General features: G+C 43.1%; 1 protein-coding gene across 1 annotated transcript in view; it reads left to right on the plus strand.

Annotated features, from left to right (window-relative positions):
* Window positions 1–11,052: 11,052 nt before the first annotated feature.
* LOC108803191 (zinc finger protein 271-like) overlaps window positions 11,053–24,053 on the plus strand; it is a 16,526-nt gene continuing 3,525 nt past the window's right edge. Inside the window, exons 1-5 of the mRNA XM_018575029.1 lie at window positions 11,053–11,086; window positions 14,507–14,620; window positions 17,093–17,547; window positions 17,620–18,205; window positions 23,097–23,105. Of these exons, the coding sequence (XP_018430531.1) occupies window positions 11,053–11,086; window positions 14,507–14,620; window positions 17,093–17,547; window positions 17,620–18,205; window positions 23,097–23,105 (1,198 nt within the window). The remainder of the gene's footprint in view (window positions 11,087–14,506; window positions 14,621–17,092; window positions 17,548–17,619; window positions 18,206–23,096; window positions 23,106–24,053) is intronic.

Raw genomic sequence — 24,053 nt, forward strand, 5'->3', positions numbered from 1 at the left:
CTACTCTGCTACTGACTACCTCTATGACAAAATCTCACCCCTGTCCTGCCCTGACCTGGCTATTTCTGTCTACAACTGTTCACTTTCGTCCTCTCTAGACACCTTGGCTCCCCTCACTACTCGCAGACTTAGACCACGTCCACTACAACAGTGGCAAACAAAAGAAACCAGACATCTAAAAAGACATAGCTGCACTCTTGAACGACTGTGGCAAAAAACTAGATCTCTGCAAGACTTCACCTTGTATAAAGCTGCCCTCCTAAAATATAATTCCTGCCTCCGTACTGCCAAACAGACTTATTTCGTTACTCTCATTAACAAACTCTCATCCGGACCTCGTCAACTCTTTTCCACTTTTAACTCTACTATGTTCCCCACCTCCACCATCACCCGATAACTCACTCACTGCCCAGGACATTGTCATTCATTTAAAAAACAAAATAGATACAATTCGGGATCAGATCGTCACTGTGCAGTCACCTTCCCCTATTCATGTTCCAGACCCACCATCACACTTGTTACTCTCCTCTTTTGACCCTCTCACACCGATACCATTGTCACGGGCCCGGGCCACTAGGGGGTCCCGTAGCTCCAAGCCATAATTTTTCGTATTGAATTATATTAAAAGCTCTTCTCTGACACCCACCTCACCACTTGCCCCCTGGACTCTGTTCCCTCAAAACTACTCCGGTCACCCTCTTGCTCTATCCTACACTTTCCTACATTTTCAATCTCTCCCTCTCTACTATTATGGAGACATCAGGGGTCTGTTACTTTCCTAAGCCATAATTGTTCGTATTGAATTATATTAAAAGCTCTTCTCTGACACCCACCTCACCACTTGCCCCCTGGACTCTGTTCCCTCAAAACTACTCCGGTCACCCTCTTGCTCTATCCTACACTTTCCTACATTTTCAATCTCTCCCTCTCTACTGGAATCTTTCCTACCCCTCTGAAGCATGCCCTCGTCACCCCATTACCCAAAAACCCTCAATGGACCCTACCGACCTCAATAATCTCAGCCCAATCTCCTTACTCCCATTCACCTCCAAACTCCTAGAACGCCTTATCTACAGCCGCCTAAGTCGCCACCTCGCTGATCACAATCTTCTTGACCCCTTATAATCTGGCTTTTGCCCCCTACACTCCACTAAAACCGCCCTCCTAAAACTCACTAATGACCTACTCACTGCTAAAAGCAAAGGCCACTATTCCCTACTCTTGCTATTAGACCTCTCTGCTGCTTTTGACACTGTTGACCACCCGCTGCTCCTCAAAAAACTCCAGTCACTTGGGCTACAAGACTCTGCTCTCTCGTGGTCCTCCTCCTACCTATCTAAGCACTCCTTTAGTGTCACCTACAATTCTAAATCCTCCCTTCCTCTTTCTGTAGGGGTCCCCCAAGGCTCTGTCCTTGGACCCCTTCTCTTCTCTATCTACATCTCCTCCCTTGGTCAACTAATAACCTCACATGGCTTCCAATACCATCTCTATGCCGATGACACTCAAATCTATCTTTCTACTCCACAACTCCCCCCCTCAGTGTCCTTGCGTGTCACTAATCTACTAACTGACATATCTATATGGATGTCGCAACACTTCTTAAAACTCAATCTTTCAAAAACGGAGCTTATGATATCCCCTCTCCCCCCGTGCACCTTCCCCAACTTTTCCCTTGAGATTGTTAACACAATTATCCAACCCTCCCCCCATGCCAAGGTCCTAGATGTCATCCTTGACTCAGACCTCACCTTTCTTCCCCACATCCAATCACTATCCAAATCCTGCAAATGAGACCACAAAACTCATCCACTCCCTTGTTATCTCTCGTCTTCACTATTGCAACTCCCTCCTCATTGGCATTCCACTACACAGGCTCCTCCCCCCTTCAGTCTATCATGAATGCAGCTGCTAGACTCATCCACCTGACCAACCGCTCAGTGTCTGCATCCCCCCTCTGCCAATCCCTACACTGGCTTCCATCCCCCACCCCCCTCTGCAAATCCCTGCACTGGATTCCAATAGCCCAAAGGATAAAATACAAAATATTAACTATCAGTTACAAAGCCGTCCACAACTCCGCCCCCGGCTATATCTCAAAGTATCACCCTAACCGTCGGCTCCGCTCATCCCAAGACCTCCTGCTCTCTAGCTCTCTTGTCAATTCCTCCCATGCTCGCCTCCAGGACTTCTCTAGAATCTCTCCAAACCTTGTGGGCAGCCCTGGTGTACAGTATCTCCTCCTCATTTGTTGGTCACATGACGTTATATTGAGGAATGGAGATGGACCTTCATATGGTGTACAGTATCTCCTCCTCATTTGTTGGTCACATGACGTTATATTAGGAATGGAGATGGACCTTCATATGGTGTACAGTATTTCCTCCTCATTTGTTGGGGATATGACTTTATATTGAGGGATGGAGATGTACCTTCATATGGTGTCCGGTATTTCCTCCTCATTTGTTGGGGACATGACCGTATATTGAGGGATGGAGATGTACCTTCATATGGTGTACACCAGATGTCCCTAAATGGCAGATCATGGACCCAGTGGCGGTTCTGTTCGGACTGCAGTCACTGACCTGCGCTTAGTAATGGCTGGTTGATAGTGGAAGTGCTGGCGTCCCAGTCTGGTGCATCCAGTGCTAGCTTAAACCCAGCCTTCTTTTCAGACTTCTGGCGTCATAGCATCCAATGACGTCAGGTGTCCACTTCCTCTGCAGTTATTTGCTTCTAGAGCTGGTGGTGGTCCAAGCAACCATTGGCGTTGAATTGCTCACCCCCAGGAATACTGGAGGATGGAAAGGTTTCTTCTGCTGTCCTCTCATGCAGTCTACTCCACCTCCTGGCACCTGTCTCTGGCCTTCTAATGTAGTAAACTAAGCTATGTGGGGACTATAATAAAAACGGGCACTCTAAAGGGGACAACTGATTATTAGCTGCCTCCATCAGAGTGCCCCCCTACATACTGTAATATTAATATAGGGGATACTCTGATGGGTACAATTATTGTATGGATGCGCCCATAGAACTTCATGAAATGTCAAGGCACAAATCTAACACAGACTATATTAACGAAGATCTCAGAACCATCATTCCTCCATGACAATGGACCCAACATGTGTATGTAGAACATTTGATGAGCGTTTATTTGCTGTAAATGACCCCCAACCATCCTAACACTAATCAGGAGATGACGACCCCTTCATCCTAATAGGGGAGATGACTTCTTCTGGTGAATCTCCTTCACAACTTTGATGGTCCACCATTTATAATTCAGTCTCATCTTATCTGATGATGTGAAGATCTGATAATTCTCCAACATGATCCCTTAAATGTTACACCTTCTACTCAGAAGTGACATAGAACTTTGACCTGTTCCCTCCATAGTGTCTGTTACTTACTTGTGTTGATCGGTAGAGAAATGTCATCATCCTGATCACTTTTCATCATCACCCCGACCTCCTCCGTGGACGGCCGGTCACCCCCCACATACGACTCCACTTCTTCCTCTTTAACCTCAGCTTTTATATTGTTCCGTTCTTCACCCTATACCCCAAAAATAATAGAAAACATCTCATAAAGCTGAACTCCGGGGAGATATATAAGACACAAAGGAAGGCAGCTCTGCGTTTGTTTTTTAATGTAAACATTGTTAGTACCTGAATGTGACCTGGTATCAGGTTCCTGCAGTCCCTGTACAGCAAAGCTTAGACTGGGAGAGAGAGAAACAGTCTGCTGCTTCTCATTCTACTGTCCAGTCAAAGACTGGGGGAGGGACAAGACCTGTATGTGTAACTGACCTACAGCAGAGAAATACCAGGTATCTCCTGCTCTGCCCATTTGAGGGCAGGTCTCCTTCCTATTTCCTCTGAGCCCGGGAGCCAAGGACCCTCACCTTGAGGGCGCATCATCACGCCAGCATGGACTCACCGAAGCAAAGAACAGCATCACATATTTCAGCATGTGCCCTTTGGAGGGCACAAGCACGGAGCCTATCCATGATGTCACATGACTGGACCCAAGACCCATGGAAGAAAACTTTGTTTATACTTTTTTTTTAAATAATAAAAGTGGAGGGTGGAGCAAGGGGAAGCTGAAATGGAGAGGGTGGAATGGGTGGGAGGCTACATTTCAGATATAAACATTAAACTGACAGACTACATAGAAGAATGTTGTCTCACAAAGTTCACCATCACTTCTGTGTTCTATATACAGAGTCCCACCTACCTGATCATGGTGGAGGACGGTGAGATCTTCCTGTGTGGAATCCCGGGAATACAGAGGACGGGGACATCTCTCTGGTGGGTTCCTCTTACTGGATCCATCTGTAGGAAACACACACACACTGACTGAATACATTGTTTCTATGTGTGTATCAGATGATGGGGGATCTAGGTGGACCCTCCGTACTGCGTACTCTCTACTCTTACCCGGTGATATGAGGGGCGGCTCACTCTCCATCATGACGTCCTTGTAGAGATCCTTGTGTTCCTCCATGAAGAAATACACAGTGACACCTTATAGGAACATGACACACGCAATGATACAGTCACTATTCTGTAATCCTGTTTGAAGGGAGAAGATAACAAGGATTACGTGTTCAAAAGTCACGTGATTGAAAAAAGACTTTCATTAGACAAATCCCGAATCGCTCAGAATATGAGACCTTGTGGGACAGTTCTGCAATTTTGAACACGATCCCACAGTATTCATGTCCCAAAAGATCCAGGACCTTGTGAAGAGTGGGATTGGCTCCAAGAGCGCTCTCGGCATTCTGCACTTATGTAGGCTGTCAGGTGAAATTATTTTCCCAACAGTGACGGCATAGTTCCATTTATTCAGATGACCACTGGACACCAAAGCTGAAGTTTAATATTTCTCTTATAGACAACAATGGGGCTTATTATTGCACCCGCTGACCGCTACTGGCCCCCCTTTGAAAATAGTCTCAACTGTGATATTTACATATGAATAAGCCTCGACTCATTCTCCCAATAGGAACATGACACACGCAATGATACAGTCAGTCACTATTCTGTAATCCTGTTTGAAGGGAGAAGATAACAAGGATTACGTGTTCAAAAGTCACTTGATTGAAAAAAGACTTTCATTAGACAAATCCCGAATCGCTCAGAATATGAGACCTTGTGGGACAGTTCTGCAATTTTGAACACGATCCCACAGTATTCATGTCCCAAAAGATCCAGGACCTTGTGAAGAGTGGGATTGGCTCCAAGAGCGCTCTCGGCATTCTGCACTTATGTAGGCTGTCAGGTGAAATTATTTTCCCAACAGTGACGGCATAGTTCCATTTATTCAGATGACCACTGGACACCAAAGCTGAAGTTTAATATTTCTCTTATAGACAACAATGGGGCTTATTATTGCACCCGCTGACCGCTACTGGCCCCCCTTTGAAAATAGTCTCAACTGTGATATTTACATATGAATAAGCCTCGACTCATTCTCCCAAAAAATGTCGGCACGTCGCTAGAGTGTTCGGGTTTCGCTTGAAGAAAAGGTGGCAACCCTAATCATAACAGATCTCACAGTGAACTTTGAGGAAGATGGTGGGTATGAAGGATATCGTTACCGGATGTAAATATAAAATAATATCTTATTACCTCCTCTGCAGCCGATGTCTCCTCTTTGCTTCCTCACAAATCACTTCCCACCTCACTCTTAAATTTTTCCTGTTCATCACTCTACATCACTTCCTGTCTGTACCTTACATCATATCCCTTACATCACTTCCTGTAGATGTCTTCCAAGTGAGATCACCACCTGGTGTTGAATATAAATACTTCAGTCTCCGTTATGTTTCATCATTGTGCTCGCTGCCTTGTGGTCTATTCCTCTGTTACGTTACCTCCATGACTACACACAGATTATACCTCACAACAAATCCAGACAATACAGAAATATAATAAAAAACAACAATGTGATATTTTTTTTTTAAATATTAATAAAAGTGAAACTAAATAAGAAACTGTTTTAGAAAACAAACTAAAACTTGAAATACCAGCTAGTGGGCTCATTTTACAAAGCTTCAATACAAGTATAAGGAGTTTTATTTTAGTCATGTGACTTTCATTTTCTGATCTCATTGAACTCCAATTAAAATTACAATCAGTTTTTAAATGGTGAATATAGATCCATATCTTGGTGTGTGTTAGGTTTTTGGGTTGAGCCTATTGTAATGATATATAGGTGTCATCTAGGGTGACCTTCTCCGTTGGGTCTCCATGCAGGTACGTGATACTAGGATTTTGGAGCAATTGTCCCGTTTTCTGCAGTCATTGCCTCCAGCGGGGGGATATCTCGCCCTTTGACAGTGTTCGAGGTTAGCTATTGTCAAACAAGTACATTTAGACATGCTGTATGGTGTACCACTTACTAAGCTCCCCATCCGTTGGCCTCTCTCTCTCGTACATTACCCAATGGGAAGGAGACTTCAGTTTACACCGGATGCTATAGACAGGATCATGTTCTTCACTCAGAAGACCTCTGTTAGCACAATATACCAGAAATCAGGCTTTAAGCTTCGGACTCGATAGTATAGGACACCTCTGGTGTCCTATACTACACAGTTTCTGGACCTGCAAAGACCTCGGATATTAATACATCACAAAATTCTATACCGAGATGTGCCTACAAAAAAATCGATACTACCACGTCTTGTTGATGCAGCGAGAAGTTGTATACCTGTATGGTGGTGGCAGACATGTCCCCCTCCATGCTAATGTGTATTAACATGGTCAATGAGACTGAACGAATGGAGGATCCAGGTTTGTCCTCAAGAGGATCGCATGATAAATAGACCGGTCTACAAATTTTGGGAAATGATTGACCTCCGAGATAAAATGTGTGACTTCTTACATATTTTGATGAGATGAATCAGAATCAAGGTGCTGATGGTTGGCTAAAGTTTTCAAGATAAAGATTTATACACAGGAGAGTATATTTGCCTACAAGGGAGGGAGGTGTCTGATGATCATGATGCCTCGTAACTTCCCAACAATGTACGGTAGAGCAATGAAAATGGTACCACATGGAAGTGTATCAATTTATCTTCACTTTGAGACTAAAGATTATTACCCAACTGTCATTTATTCTTCTTTTATGGAGAAGTACATTTGTCTTGGTCAGATCTACGCATCATACAGTTACATCTGGTGGCCTGTGAAAGTGTCATGGACTAACATTTCCAAGGAACAGTTGCGTGATATTTTCCCTCAGAAGCCAAGATGCCTCGAAACTGTATAAACGACGCATCTAACTTCTGCTACATGTGTGGCGAGGTTCCATTTGCATCTCAAAAGTGCAGTATGACAGCAGTGGTAAAAAAGGCATACGACCTATATTTAGGATGCTAAATAGGGGATCAGGACAAAAGTCGGGCTCCTCATTATAGTTGGATTACTTATCTGCGTCATTGGCTAAACAAGAAGAAGAAGTCCACGCCTTTCGCAGTCCAAATGGTGTGGAGGGAACCCACCAATCATAGTAGCGACTGCTATTTCTGCATGGTTCCCTCTATTGCAAAAGCGATCTCAAGAAAGAAGAGGCCCGCGGAATATCCAAACATTCCATCCGCACTGCGTCCTGTACCCCATGGTGAGGACTTGCCTATTCCAGATCCACCAGAATCCTTCTCTCTAGACTCAGATGATGATAAAGACGATGAGCAGGATGCAGCTGATCCGGGGCCATCGATGTCAGCGGAACCCAAACAGTAGCCCACCGTATGCTCCTCCTGAGCCACATCTAATTTCACAGAGTGACCTGGTCAGGAATTTGGAACTGCCTAAGAGTAAGGCAGAGCTACTGGGCTCCAGATTACAACAGTGGAACATCTTGCAGAGTGGTGTCAGGAAAAAACAATAAATGAATGGAAAGTTATGTTATTAGTATCCATAATAAGATACATTTATAATGATGGGTATTTTGTGGTAACAGAGGTCTTCTGAGTGAAGAACATGATCCTGTCTATAGCATCCGCTGTAAACTGAAGTCTCCTTCCCATTGGTTAATGTACGAGAGAGAGAGAAATACCACCGGATGGGGAGTTAAGTAAGTGGTACACCATACAGCATGTATAAGTGTACTCGTTTGACAATAGCTAACCTCGAACACTGTCAATGGGGAGAGAAATCCCCCCGCTGCAGGCAATGACTGCAGAAAATGGGACAATTGCTCCAAAATCCTAGTATCACGTACCTGAATGGAGACCCAACGGAGAAGGGTCACTCTAGATGACATCTATATATCATTACAATAGGCTCAACCCAAAAACCTAAAACACACCAGGATATGGATCTTTATTCACCATTTAAAACATTTTGTAATTTTAATTGGAGTTCAATGAGATCAGAAAATGAAAGTCACATGACTAAAATAAAACTCCTTATACTTGTATTGAAGCTTTGTAAAATGAGCCCACTAGGTGGTATTTCAAGTTTGTTTTCTAAAACAGTTTCTTATTTAGTTTCGCTTTTATTAATATTCCAAAAAATATATCACATTGTTGTTTTTCATTTAATTTCTTTATTGTCTGGATTTGATGTGAGGTATAATCTGTGTGTAAACAAATAAATCTGCGCTTCTGGAAAAATGAAATTTAGTAATAAATTAAATAAATTAAATTAATAAAGAAAATGTGAATATATGTGAATACCTATACCCAAAGCTGCTCTGAAAAAAGGGTGGAACCTAGTATGATCGTTTATTTTTATTTATTCCATCGGAATGAATTTTAGTGGTTCTAATTGTTTTTTGTATTTTGGTTAGACTGGTTTTATTTATACTTGTTTATGAAGCTAGTCCTATTTTTTACTTATATATTAGCTTCTATACTGACCTCGCCAGAATCAATTATAGCATATTCTTTTGCTCATATAGCTACCTTTAGCGCTTTGTTTCTTTTGATCATAATCTGTGTGTAGTCATGGATGTAACGTAATAGAGGAATAGACCACAAGGCAGCGAGCACAATGATGAGACGTAACGGAGACTGAAGTATTTATATTCAACACATGGTGGTGATCTCATGTGGAAGACACCTACAGGAAGTGATGTAAGGTATAGACAGGAAGTGATGTAAGGTATAGACAGGAAGTGATGTAGGGTGATGAACAGGAAGTAATGTAAGAGTGAGGTGGGAAAGATTTGGGAGGAAGCAAAGAGAAGACATTGCTTAAATCGGCTGCAGAGGAGGTAATAAGATAATATTTTATATTTACACCCGGTTACCCTCTCCTTCATATCCATCGTCTTCCTCAAAGTTCACTGTGAGGTTTGTTATGATTTATAGCAGGGCTCAAAATTTCAAGTCCTGAGCTACTAGACTTTCGTCTTCCAAGCACGCTGGAAAACCTGACTCTTGAACACGTAATCCTTGTTATCTTCTCCCTTCAAACAGGATTACGGAATAGTGACTGTATCATTGCGTGTGTCAGGTTCCTATAAGGTGTCTATTTCTTCATGGAGGAACACAAGGATCTCTACAAGGACATCGTGATGGAGAATGATCTCTACAAGGACGTCGTGATGGAGAATGAGCCGTCCCTCACATCACCGGGTAAGAGGAGAGAGCAGTACGGAGGCTCCACCTAGATCCCCCATCATCTGATACACACATAGAAACAATGTATTCAGTCAGTGTGTGTGTTTCCTACAGATGGATCCAGTAAGAGGAACCCAACCTTTGAAAATAGTCTCAACTGTGATATTTACATATGAATAAGCCTCGACTCATTCTCCCAAAAAATGTCGGCACGTCGCTAGAGTGTTCGGGTTTCGCTTGAAGAAAAGGTGGCAACCCTAATCATAACAGATCTCACAGTGAACTTTGAGGAAGATGGTGGGTATGAAGGATATCGTTACCGGATGTAAATATAAAATAATATCTTATTACCTCCTCTGCAGCCGATGTCTCCTCTTTGCTTCCTCACAAATCACTTCCCACCTCACTCTTAAATTTTTCCTGTTCATCACTCTACATCACTTCCTGTCTGTACCTTACATCATATCCCTTACATCACTTCCTGTAGATGTCTTCCAAGTGAGATCACCACCTGGTGTTGAATATAAATACTTCAGTCTCCGTTATGTTTCATCATTGTGCTCGCTGCCTTGTGGTCTATTCCTCTGTTACGTTACCTCCATGACTACACACAGATTATACCTCACAACAAATCCAGACAATACAGAAATATAATAAAAAACAACAATGTGATATTTTTTTTTTAAATATTAATAAAAGTGAAACTAAATAAGAAACTGTTTTAGAAAACAAACTAAAACTTGAAATACCAGCTAGTGGGCTCATTTTACAAAGCTTCAATACAAGTATAAGGAGTTTTATTTTAGTCATGTGACTTTCATTTTCTGATCTCATTGAACTCCAATTAAAATTACAATCAGTTTTTAAATGGTGAATATAGATCCATATCTTGGTGTGTGTTAGGTTTTTGGGTTGAGCCTATTGTAATGATATATAGGTGTCATCTAGGGTGACCTTCTCCGTTGGGTCTCCATGCAGGTACGTGATACTAGGATTTTGGAGCAATTGTCCCGTTTTCTGCAGTCATTGCCTCCAGCGGGGGGATATCTCGCCCTTTGACAGTGTTCGAGGTTAGCTATTGTCAAACAAGTACATTTAGACATGCTGTATGGTGTACCACTTACTAAGCTCCCCATCCGTTGGCCTCTCTCTCTCGTACATTACCCAATGGGAAGGAGACTTCAGTTTACACCGGATGCTATAGACAGGATCATGTTCTTCACTCAGAAGACCTCTGTTAGCACAATATACCAGAAATCAGGCTTTAAGCTTCGGACTCGATAGTATAGGACACCTCTGGTGTCCTATACTACACAGTTTCTGGACCTGCAAAGACCTCGGATATTAATACATCACAAAATTCTATACCGAGATGTGCCTACAAAAAAATCGATACTACCACGTCTTGTTGATGCAGCGAGAAGTTGTATACCTGTATGGTGGTGGCAGACATGTCCCCCTCCATGCTAATGTGTATTAACATGGTCAATGAGACTGAACGAATGGAGGATCCAGGTTTGTCCTCAAGAGGATCGCATGATAAATAGACCGGTCTACAAATTTTGGGAAATGATTGACCTCCGAGATAAAATGTGTGACTTCTTACATATTTTGATGAGATGAATCAGAATCAAGGTGCTGATGGTTGGCTAAAGTTTTCAAGATAAAGATTTATACACAGGAGAGTATATTTGCCTACAAGGGAGGGAGGTGTCTGATGATCATGATGCCTCGTAACTTCCCAACAATGTACGGTAGAGCAATGAAAATGGTACCACATGGAAGTGTATCAATTTATCTTCACTTTGAGACTAAAGATTATTACCCAACTGTCATTTATTCTTCTTTTATGGAGAAGTACATTTGTCTTGGTCAGATCTACGCATCATACAGTTACATCTGGTGGCCTGTGAAAGTGTCATGGACTAACATTTCCAAGGAACAGTTGCGTGATATTTTCCCTCAGAAGCCAAGATGCCTCGAAACTGTATAAACGACGCATCTAACTTCTGCTACATGTGTGGCGAGGTTCCATTTGCATCTCAAAAGTGCAGTATGACAGCAGTGGTAAAAAAGGCATACGACCTATATTTAGGATGCTAAATAGGGGATCAGGACAAAAGTCGGGCTCCTCATTATAGTTGGATTACTTATCTGCGTCATTGGCTAAACAAGAAGAAGAAGTCCACGCCTTTCGCAGTCCAAATGGTGTGGAGGGAACCCACCAATCATAGTAGCGACTGCTATTTCTGCATGGTTCCCTCTATTGCAAAAGCGATCTCAAGAAAGAAGAGGCCCGCGGAATATCCAAACATTCCATCCGCACTGCGTCCTGTACCCCATGGTGAGGACTTGCCTATTCCAGATCCACCAGAATCCTTCTCTCTAGACTCAGATGATGATAAAGACGATGAGCAGGATGCAGCTGATCCGGGGCCATCGATGTCAGCGGAACCCAAACAGTAGCCCACCGTATGCTCCTCCTGAGCCACATCTAATTTCACAGAGTGACCTGGTCAGGAATTTGGAACTGCCTAAGAGTAAGGCAGAGCTACTGGGCTCCAGATTACAACAGTGGAACATCTTGCAGAGTGGTGTCAGGAAAAAACAATAAATGAATGGAAAGTTATGTTATTAGTATCCATAATAAGATACATTTATAATGATGGGTATTTTGTGGTAACAAAGGTCTTCTGAGTGAAGAACATGATCCTGTCTATAGCATCCGCTGTAAACTGAAGTCTCCTTCCCATTGGTTAATGTACGAGAGAGAGAGAAATACCACCGGATGGGGAGTTAAGTAAGTGGTACACCATACAGCATGTATAAGTGTACTCGTTTGACAATAGCTAACCTCGAACACTGTCAATGGGGAGAGAAATCCCCCCGCTGCAGGCAATGACTGCAGAAAATGGGACAATTGCTCCAAAATCCTAGTATCACGTACCTGAATGGAGACCCAACGGAGAAGGGTCACTCTAGATGACATCTATATATCATTACAATAGGCTCAACCCAAAAACCTAAAACACACCAGGATATGGATCTTTATTCACCATTTAAAACATTTTGTAATTTTAATTGGAGTTCAATGAGATCAGAAAATGAAAGTCACATGACTAAAATAAAACTCCTTATACTTGTATTGAAGCTTTGTAAAATGAGCCCACTAGGTGGTATTTCAAGTTTGTTTTCTAAAACAGTTTCTTATTTAGTTTCGCTTTTATTAATATTCCAAAAAATATATCACATTGTTGTTTTTCATTTAATTTCTTTATTGTCTGGATTTGATGTGAGGTATAATCTGTGTGTAAACAAATAAATCTGCGCTTCTGGAAAAATGAAATTTAGTAATAAATTAAATAAATTAAATTAATAAAGAAAATGTGAATATATGTGAATACCTATACCCAAAGCTGCTCTGAAAAAAGGGTGGAACCTAGTATGATCGTTTATTTTTATTTATTCCATCGGAATGAATTTTAGTGGTTCTAATTGTTTTTTGTATTTTGGTTAGACTGGTTTTATTTATACTTGTTTATGAAGCTAGTCCTATTTTTTACTTATATATTAGCTTCTATACTGACCTCGCCAGAATCAATTATAGCATATTCTTTTGCTCATATAGCTACCTTTAGCGCTTTGTTTCTTTTGATCATAATCTGTGTGTAGTCATGGATGTAACGTAATAGAGGAATAGACCACAAGGCAGCGAGCACAATGATGAGACGTAACGGAGACTGAAGTATTTATATTCAACACATGGTGGTGATCTCATGTGGAAGACACCTACAGGAAGTGATGTAAGGTATAGACAGGAAGTGATGTAAGGTATAGACAGGAAGTGATGTAGGGTGATGAACAGGAAGTAATGTAAGAGTGAGGTGGGAAAGATTTGGGAGGAAGCAAAGAGAAGACATTGCTTAAATCGGCTGCAGAGGAGGTAATAAGATAATATTTTATATTTACACCCGGTTACCCTCTCCTTCATATCCATCGTCTTCCTCAAAGTTCACTGTGAGGTTTGTTATGATTTATAGCAGGGCTCAAAATTTCAAGTCCTGAGCTACTAGACTTTCGTCTTCCAAGCACGCTGGAAAACCTGACTCTTGAACACGTAATCCTTGTTATCTTCTCCCTTCAAACAGGATTACGGAATAGTGACTGTATCATTGCGTGTGTCAGGTTCCTATAAGGTGTCTATTTCTTCATGGAGGAACACAAGGATCTCTACAAGGACATCGTGATGGAGAATGATCTCTACAAGGACGTCGTGATGGAGAATGAGCCGTCCCTCACATCACCGGGTAAGAGGAGAGAGCAGTACGGAGGCTCCACCTAGATCCCCCATCATCTGATACACACATAGAAACAATGTATTCAGTCAGTGTGTGTGTGTTTCCTACAGATGGATCCAGTAAGAGGAACCCGCCAGAGAGATGTCCCCGTCCTCTGTATTCCCGGGATTCCACACAGGAAGATCTCACCATCCCTCATGAGGTGAAACAGAGAAATAATAGATAATAGGGGATACTTTTTGACCTATGTAGTTACAGATGATCTCATTGTTCTCAATATTCAGGGTATAAACCAGAGTGATTGTGATAATGATGTTAAAGACGAGATGAAAGAGGAGGAGGAGGTTGGTGTGATGGAAAAGTTTTCAGAAGGACACAAAGACCATTTCAAGGATATCATCATGGAGCCATTCAATGACACAAACCCACCAGAGAGATGTCCACGTCCTCTGTATTCCCTGGATTCCACACAGGAAGATCTCACCATCCCCCACCATGATCAGGTAGGTGGGACTCGGTGTATAGAACACAGATGTGATAGTGAAGTTTGTGAGACAACATTCTTCTATGTAGTCTGTTGGTTTAATGTTTACATCTGAAATGTAGCCCCCCACCCATTCCACCCTCTCCATTTCAGCTTCCCCTTGCACCACCCACCACGTGCTGAAATATGTGGTGCTGTTCTTTGCTTCTGTGAGTCCATGCAGGCGTGATGATGGGCCCTCAAGGCTCACAGGCTTAGAGGAAATAGGTAGGAGACCTGCCCACAAATGGGCAGAGCAGGAGACCTGATATTTCTCTGCTGTAGGTCAGTAACACGTACAGGTCATGTCCCTCCCCCAGTCTCTGGACAGTAAAATGAGAATCAGCAGACTTTTTCTCTCTCTCCCAGTCTAAGTTTTGCTGTACAGGGACTGCAGGAACCTGATACCAGGTCACATTCAGGTACTAACAATGTTTACATTAAAAAACAAACGCAGAGCTGCCTTCCTTTGTGTCTTATATATCTCCCCGGAGTTCAGCTTTATGAGATGTTTTCTATTATTTTGGGGTTTAGGGTGAAGAACGGAACAATATAAAAGTTGAGATTAAAGAGGAAGAAGTGGAGTCGTATGTGGGGGGTGACCGGCCGTCCACGGAGGAGGTCGGGGTGATGATGAAAAGTGATCAGGATGATGACATTTCTCTACCGATCAACACAAGTAAGTAACAGACACTATGGAGTGAACAGGTCACAGTTCTATGTCACTTCTGAGTAGAAGGTGTGACATTTAAGGGATCATGTTGGAGAATTATCAGATCTTCACATCATCAGATAAGATGAGACTGAATTATAAATGGTGGACCATCAAAGTTGGGGAGAAGATTCACTAGAAGAAGTCATCTCCCCTATTGTAGGAAGAAGGGGTCGTCATCTCCTGATTAGTGTTAGGATGGTTGGGGGTCATTTACAGCAAATAAACTCTCATCAAATGTTCTACATACAAATGTTGGGTCCATTGTCATGGAGAAATGATCTTTTACATCCAAAACTGGACTGAAAAATCTGTAAGAAGAACTCTGGGCCTGAGAAACAGCAAGTAGCACGGGTGCCAGTGGATGGGGCAACACCATGCCAGGCAGAAGTCCAGAATCTGGATCGGGTAGACCAGAGCCGAGGTCACACCAGGCGGGTAGCAGGGTACCAGAGCAGGAGGCAGAATCGAGGTCAGGCAAGCCAGGGGTCACACCAGTCGGGCAGTGAAGTACAAGGGATGAGGCAGAGGCAAAGTCCAGTAACAATTCCAAGGTCAGAAAGCAGGCAGCAATAAGGAGCAGTCAGGTTCAATCCGGTGAAAGGTGCAGGAGCAGTAAACAGATAGAGCAAACAGGACGACAGGGAACAGCTGAAGGACCACCCAGCAACTAGGCCCAGGCTGTGCTTGCTTTAAATAGGAAGATCAATTCAGAGGTTCTGCATCACTTCCTGTGCGCCAGATTAGCGCGCTTGTGCACATACGTCGCGCAAGTAGTTGTTTTCCTATGGTATGAAAAACGGGACCACGCACATGCGCAGAAGGCCTGGATACCTTATACCTAGGTATGCGAAGTGATCACTTTTAGTTCAGGGGTTTGTAACAGCAACGTCCAATGCCACTTTGGAGGTAGATTCCTACAGGCGTCAGTGAGATCCCGTCACACGGTGATATCTGAGGGTTATCTTTTGGTTTTATTTTTTCCCTCATTTTAAGGGACTACTTTTTGATTGAGGTCAGACGCTGTGTCCCCCGAACTAACAATGGGAGAAAATTTACTTTTTGACTCCTTGTTGTTTAATCTTTTTCTCCAGCAGTTCCTTAGAGTTAGTATCTCCCACACAAAGGAGGAGGAGATATTGAAAATCATATGGTAGAGCAATCTCTAATGCTCAGAAGTTTTAAGTTTGTTTTTTCTTGAAAAACCAAAAAAGGTTTATATGAAGGTCCATCTCCATTCCTCAATATAACATCATGTGCCCATCAAATGAGGAGGAGATACTGTACACCATATGAAGGTCCATCTCTCTTCTTCTCCATAGCCGTGATTAGTTCACAAAACTATTTTGCCCAATGTGTCAGAGTTGTTTTGGGTGTTTTATCCTTTAACTAATTTGTTTTTACATGTCGTGTTACGTTGTACCCAATTCCATGCCACAGCTCTGTGATGACTTCTAGACCAACATACATGACTCTGATTACTGACGTGTGTAATGATTTCTCTCCAGCAGATGGATGTGATGTCAGGAATACCTTGGAGAGACATCTTATATTATCTGCTGGTTGTAAGTCAGAAGATAATGTCATCACACAGGATTCTCCAGGAGTGAATCCAAACACACAAAATATAAACCACAGACCTTACTGTTTGGAGACATCAATGGATCCCTCTGATCAGGGTGAATCTTCTGATCATTCACATACTATGATTGGAAATATCCATCTAAGATCTCACACTGCAAGAGATCCATCTAATCCCAAGGAATATTCCTCACCCCATGAAGGAGATCACAGAGGTGAAAATCTTTTCTCACATGCAGTGTGTGGGAAATCTTTAATTGAAAACAAAAACCTTCATAGACACCAAAGTATGAACATGGATGAGCAACCCTATTCATGTTCAGCGTGTGGAAAATGTTTCACTGAGAGAGGAGCCCTTGTTAAACACCAGAGAATTCACATGGGTGAGCGTCCTTATTCATGTTCAGAGTGCGGGAAATCTTTCATTCAGCAGAGACACCTTGTTATACACCAGAGAATTCACACTGGTGAGCGTCCTTATTCCTGTTCAGAGTGCGGGAAATCTTTCACTCAGAAAGCAAACCTTGTTAAGCACCAGATAATTCACACGGGTGAGCGTCCTTATTCCTGTTCAGAGTGCGGGAAATCTTTCACTCAGAAAGCAAACCTTGTTAAGCACCAGATAATTCACACGGGTGAGCGTCCTTATTCCTGTTCAGAGTGCGGGAAATCTTTCACTCAGAAAGCAAACCTTGTTAAGCACCAGATAATTCACACGGGTGAGCGTCCTTATTCCTGTTCAGAGTGCGGGAAATCTTTCACTCAGAAAGCAAACCTTGTTAAGCACCAGATAATTCACACGGGTGAGCGTCCTTATTCATGTTCAGAGTGCGGGAAATCTTTCACTCAGAAAGAAACCCTTGTTAAACACCAGGGAATTCACATGTGTGAGCGACCTTATTCATGTTCAGAATGCGAGAAATCATTCACTCAGAAAGAAGCCCTTGTTATACACCAGAGAATTCACACGGGTGAGCGTCCTTATTCATGTTCAGAGTGCAGGAAATCTTTCACTCAGAAAGCAAACCTTGTTAAGCACCAGATAATTCACACGGGTGAGCGTCCTTATTCATGTTCAGAGTGCTGGAAATCTTTCACTGAGAAAGGAGCCCTTGTTAAACACCAGAGAAATCACACTGGTGAGCGTCCTTATTCATGTTCAGAGTGCTGGAAATCTTTCACTGAGAAAGGAGCCCTTGTTAAACACCAGAGAAATCACACAGGTGAGTGTAATTATTCATGTTCAGAGTGCGGGAAATCATTCACTCAGAAAGGAGCCCTTGTTATACACCAGAGAATTCACACAGGTGAGCGTCCTTATTCATGTTCAGAGTGCGGGAAATCATTCATTCATAAAGGAGTCTTTGTTAAACACCAGAGAATTCACACAGGTGAGCGTCCTTATTCATGTTCAGAGTGCGGGAAATCATTCACTCAGAAAGGAAACCTTGTTGAACACCAGAGAATTCACACGGGTGAGCGTCCTTATTCATGTGCAGAGTGCGGGAAATCATTCATTTGTAAAGGATCCCTTGTTAAACACCAGAGAGTTCACACAGGTGAGCGTTCTTATTCATGTTCAGAGTACAGCAAATCTTCCACAGAGAAACATACTGCGGAGCGTCCTCACTGACTGCGGGAAAAGAAGATAAATAGACAGCGCCAGCTGGTTCTTATGACAAATGTACGATGGTTTTTCACAGGTGGAACTGTTTAGTGCATAGAACAATTGTAAGATAGTCCATAGAACAACTGTAGGGTATAAAAGAATAAGGGTGGTCATCAGGAAGAAGGATTCTCCTTACCTCAATGGTAATCATTTTTAGGAATGCACCGATACCAAGTACAAGTACCGATACTTTGAGCTCCAAGACCAGACTAGAGAAAAATTCAAAAGTTAGGAGGCCGCTGTCATTTGTAAGGAGCACACGGAGCTCCCGGGATTTGTACATCTCTGTTTTAATGTATGGATTTTGTTTTTATAATTATAAATAAAGGGATGCACCGGCACCAGTTTCGCGAGTACGAGTATTGATACATTTTTGTTTATTGTCATGTGACAGTTTTTCTAAAACAATATCGACTAATGATTTCAGCACAGTGGTGGAGCACCAGAGCCAGGTCCCAGCTGCAACCTCTGCAACCCTGGTAGTTCTCATGAAAATGCCAAGTATCGGCACTGGTACGTGAAAAGTATCTGTGCATCACTAATCATTTTATTACATTGTCATAATGTCATATATTTATACCATTAAAGTGTGTATTTTATCATTTTGTGCATCAATTTTCCGTTTGAATTGCATTCTTTTGTTTTGCTATAATTATAAATACTAGTCATCTGTCCTCTGTCCTCTCCATCATGTTTTGGTGCAGCTTCCACCGTTCACATCCTCCCTTTTTTTATTTTTTAAATACATTTTTCATTTGAGGTTACAAAAGACAAATAACAGGAATACAGAAACATGTAAATAACACAACAGCCATGAGTGTCCATAGTACAAAGAACAACATACAGGTGGTACAAGTAGAAGTGATTTTTTTCTGAAGATACGGGGAAACAACACGATTTAACAGCCTTTGAACGCGGAATGATTGTTGGCGCTCGGAGCCATGGAGCGAGTATCAGCAAAACAGCAGAATTTGTTAAATGTTTAAGAGCAGCTGTTGTTAGACAGACCCGGAGAGACTAAGCGGAGGGGCTACATGACTGGGGGGAGGAATAGTCCCGGGAGAAAGGGTTAACAAATAAATCGGGAGTAGCTGCTCTTACCTGATTCAACGTGGAAGTCAGGTGTCTGGGAGGAGCCGCATGGAAAGGGACTGCGAGGGCTTAGGGACACCCTCTTTCTGGAAAGCGACGAAGGAAGTAGGTTGTCCCACCCAGTTGTGGTGCGGCTGGGGACATGGATGGAGTGTTATGAGAGGCCTTTTTGGAGCTGTTGGGCACCCAAAGACTCCTTCTCAGGTGAACCATTGTTTACAGTGTCATTTGTGTATATTTTTGGTTTATTACTTTTGGTTATTGTTAAAACTGTTTGTTTGGTTAATAAAAGGGCTGCTGTGGCCGTTAAAATCTATGTCGCGCAGTCTGTTTGTTTATTGGGATTTTTAACAGAGCGACAAAAAAATTGACGAATCCATCAGTCAAGTTTTTAAAGACTGGACTGTCAGCCAAAAATCTGGGTCTGAACTCGCGAATTGTGGCCGTCAGCGACTAGTCGATGTTAGGGCAGAATGGGGGAGGGGCAAGACTGGTACAAGACAACAGAAGGGCAACAGTGCCGTGTCAGGTTCCTCGCATCACCTTTCAACATCTCGTGGAGTCACGAGGTGGCCCAACGAAGTACTGATGGGGTGGTCATAATAATCTGGCCACTCAGTGTATTTTGAGAAGTAAAAGTGGAAAACATGGTAACGTGTGAGGGATGGAGGGGTTGTTGAGACCATGTGGCGAAAGAGTGTTTAGTTTATAAATCCAATTTGTCTCTTGCTTGCACAGTTGGTGGAATCTGTCTGAGGGAAGGATTCTTTCGGGGATCTGTTCGATTGCGAAAACTTGGAGGTGCTGCGTGTTTTTATTGTGTTTCTCGAGAAAATGTCGGGGGAATGCTGTGTTCAATGCATCTTTTTTCTATGAACCTGCGGTGTTCACCGATGCGTTTTGCAGAGCGGTCGGATGGTGCGGCCTATGTAGAGTAGACCACAGGGGCATTTGAAGGCCTTAGACTACGTGATTGTGGGCGCAGGTGATGAATTGTGTTATTGGAAAAGTATTGCCGGAGCTGTCCTGGAACGAGGGACGGCCGTGAGTGATAAGTTGGCAAGTGAGACATTTTGGTTTTTCAAACTTGTAGACCCATTTTCTGTTCTCAAACAAAAAAGTATGCTTAGGTTTGTGTTTTGTGATGGACAATTTACTGGGGGCTATTATGTTATTCGTGCTTCTGGCTTTTTTGAAAATTACTGAGGGTTTGGGGGGCGGGGGGATTGGGCCCAATTTGTCAGTTGGCCCTATATGTCAGAGTGGAATATCCAAACATTCCATCCGCACTGCGTCCTGTACCCCATGGTGAGGACTTGACTATTCCAGGTCCACCAGAATCCTAATCTCTAGACTCAGATGATGATAAAGACGATGAGCAGGATGCAGCTGATCCAGGGCCGTCGATGTCAGCGGAACCCAAACAGTAGGCCACCGTATGCTCCTCCTGAGCCACATCTCATTTCAAAGAGTGGCCTGGTCATGGATTTGGAACTGCCTAAGAGTAAGGCAGAGCTACTGGGCTCCAGGTTAGAGCAGTGGAACTTCTTGCAGAGTAGTGTCAGGAAAAACCAATACATGATGGAAAGTTATGTTATTGGTATCCATAAAAAGATACATTTATAATGATGGGTATTTTGTGGTAACAGAGCTCTTCTGAGTGAAGAACATGATCCTGTCTGTAGCATCCGGTGTACACTGAAGTCTCCTTCCCATTGGTTAATGTACGAGAGAGGGAGAGAGAGAGAGATACCAACAGATGGGGAGTTAAGTAAGTGGTACACCACACAGCATGTCTATGTGTACTCGTTTGACAATAGCTAACCTCGAACACTGTCAATGGGGAGAGAAATCCCCCCGCTGCAGGCAATGACTGCAGAAAATGGGACAATTGCTCCAAAATCCTAGTATCACGTACCTGAATGGAGACCCAACGGAGAAGGGTCACCCTAGATGACACCTATATATCATTAGAATAGGCTCAACCCAAAAACCTAAAACACACCAGGATATGGATCTTTATTCACCATTTAAAAACTGTGCTAACCTGAGGGTCAGTCCCCACCTCTGCTAGTGTGCCCCTCCTAACACTATGCACAAAATCCCCCAAAACAGTTAAAATGGAAATATAAGGATAAGAAGTCTTACCTGGCTGACTAGGGCCCTCCCCAACAGCCGTTGCTCCAGCAGCCTGCGGTGTCCGTCCGTCCTGATGCTCGTCTTCTGAGGCCGACACCTCACCTACAGATCTCTCCTCTTCGCCGTCCCGGCCGAACCGCCGACGATCACGGTGCGAAGTCTTCTGAGGCCAGAGTGCCCCGTGCCCCGTGCGGCGCCTGCTCAGAACTGCAGCCGCGGGGTCAGGCACTGTGGCAGACAGCCCTCGCCGAGTGCTGGAGGAGAAGGGGGAGGGGCCGCCGGCCGCATCACAGGCCTGGCCGGCACCCGCAGCGGATCTGTTCCCACCCCGAGCCGCCTCACTGACCGGAGCCTCGCCAGATGAGGCGGCCGGGAGCTCCGGGAGCTGCAGAAAATGGGACAATTGCTCCAAATCCTAGTATCACGTACCTGAATGGAGACCCAACGGAGAAGGTCACCCTAGATGACACCTATATATCATTACAATGGGCTCAACCCAAAAACCTAAAACTCACCAGGATATGGATCTTTATTCACCATTTCAAAAAAACGATTATCATTTTAATTGTTCAATGAGATAAATAGTTCAATGAGATCAGAAAATGAAAGTCACATGACTAAAAAAAAACTCCTTATACTTGTACTGAAGCTTTGTAAAATGAGCCCACTAGGTGGTATTTCAAGTTTTAGTTTGTTTTCTAAAACAGTTTCTTATTTAGTTTCACTTTTATTAATATAAAAAAAATCTATCACGTTGTTTTTCATTATATTTTTTATTGTCTGCATTTGATGTGAGGTATAATCCGTGTGTAGTCATGGATATAACGTAACAGAGGAATAGACCACAAGGCAGCGAGCACAATGATGACACGTAACGGAGACTGAAGTATTTATATTCAACACAAGGTGGTGATCTCACGTGGTAGCCACCTACAGGAATTGATGTAAGATAAAGACAGGAAGTGATGTAAGGTATAGACAGGAAGTGATGTAGGGTGATGAACAGGAAGTAATGTAAGAGTGAGGTGGGAAGTGATTTGGGAGGAAGCAAAGAGGAGACATTGCTTAAATCGGCTGCAGAGGAGGTAATAAGATAATATTTTATATTTACACCCGGTTACCCTCTCCTTCATATCCATCGTCTTCCTCAAAGTTCACTGTGAGGTTTGTTATAGCAGGGCTCAAAATTTCAAGTCCTGAGCTACTAGACTTTCGTCTTCCAAGAACGCTGGAAAACTTGACTCTTGAACACGTAATCCTTGTTATCTTCTCCCTTCAAACAGGATTACAGAATAGTGACTGTATCATTGCGTGTGTCAGGTTCCTATAAGGTGTCTATTTCTTCATGGAGGAACACAAGGATCTCTACAAGGACATCGTGATGGAGAATGAGCCGCCCCTCACATCACCGGGTAAGAGGAGAGAGCAGTACGGAGGGTCCACCTAGATCCCCCATCATCTGATACACACATAGAAACAATGTATTCAGTCAGTGTGTGTGTTTCCTACAGATGGATCCAGTAAGAGGAACCCACCAGAGAGATGTCCCCGTCCTCTGTATTCCCGGGATTCCACCCAGGAAGATCTCACCGTCTCACATAAGGTGAAACAGAGAAATAATAGATACTAGGGGATACTTTTTGACCTATGTAGTTACATCTGATGTCATTGTTCTCAATATTCAGGGTATAAACCAGAGTGAGTGTGATAATGATGTTAAAGACGAGATGAAAGAGGAGGAGGTTGGTGTGATGGAAAAGTTTTCAGAAGGACACAAAGACCATTTCAAGGATATCATCATGGAGACATTCAGTGACACAAACCCACCAGAGAGATGTCCACGTCCTCTGTATTCCCTGGATTCCACACAGGAAGATCTCACCATCCCCCACCATGATCAGGTAGGTGGGACTCGGTGTATAGAACACAGAAGTGATAGTGAAGTTTGTGAGACAACATTCTTCTATGTAGTCTGTTGGTTTAATGTTTACATCTGAAATGTAGCCTCCCACCCATTCCACCCTCTCCATTTCAGCTTCCCCTTGCACTACCCACCACGTGCTGAAATATGTGGTGCTGTTCTTTGCTTCTGTGAGTCCATGCAGGCGTGATGATGGGCCCTCAAGGCTCACAGGCTTAGAGGAAATAGGTAGGAGACCTGCCCACAAATGGGCAGAGCAGGAGACCTGATATTTCTCTGCTGTAGGTCAGTAACACGTACAGGTCATGTCCCTCCCCCAGTCTCTGGACAGTAAAATGAGAATCAGCAGACTTTTTCTCTCTCTCCCAGTCTAAGTTTTGCTGTACAGGGACTGCAGGAACCTGATACCAGGTCACATTCAGGTACTAACAATGTTTACATTAAAAAACAAACGCAGAGCTGCCTTCCTTTGTGTCTTATATATCTCCCCGGAGTTCAGCTTTATGAGATGTTTTCTATTATTTTGGGGTTTAGGGTGAAGAACGGA

This window comes from Nanorana parkeri, unplaced genomic scaffold (assembly GCF_000935625.1).
Source record: "Nanorana parkeri isolate BGI_ZX_2015 unplaced genomic scaffold, ASM93562v1 scaffold3480, whole genome shotgun sequence".
NCBI lineage: Eukaryota > Metazoa > Chordata > Amphibia > Anura > Dicroglossidae > Nanorana > Nanorana parkeri.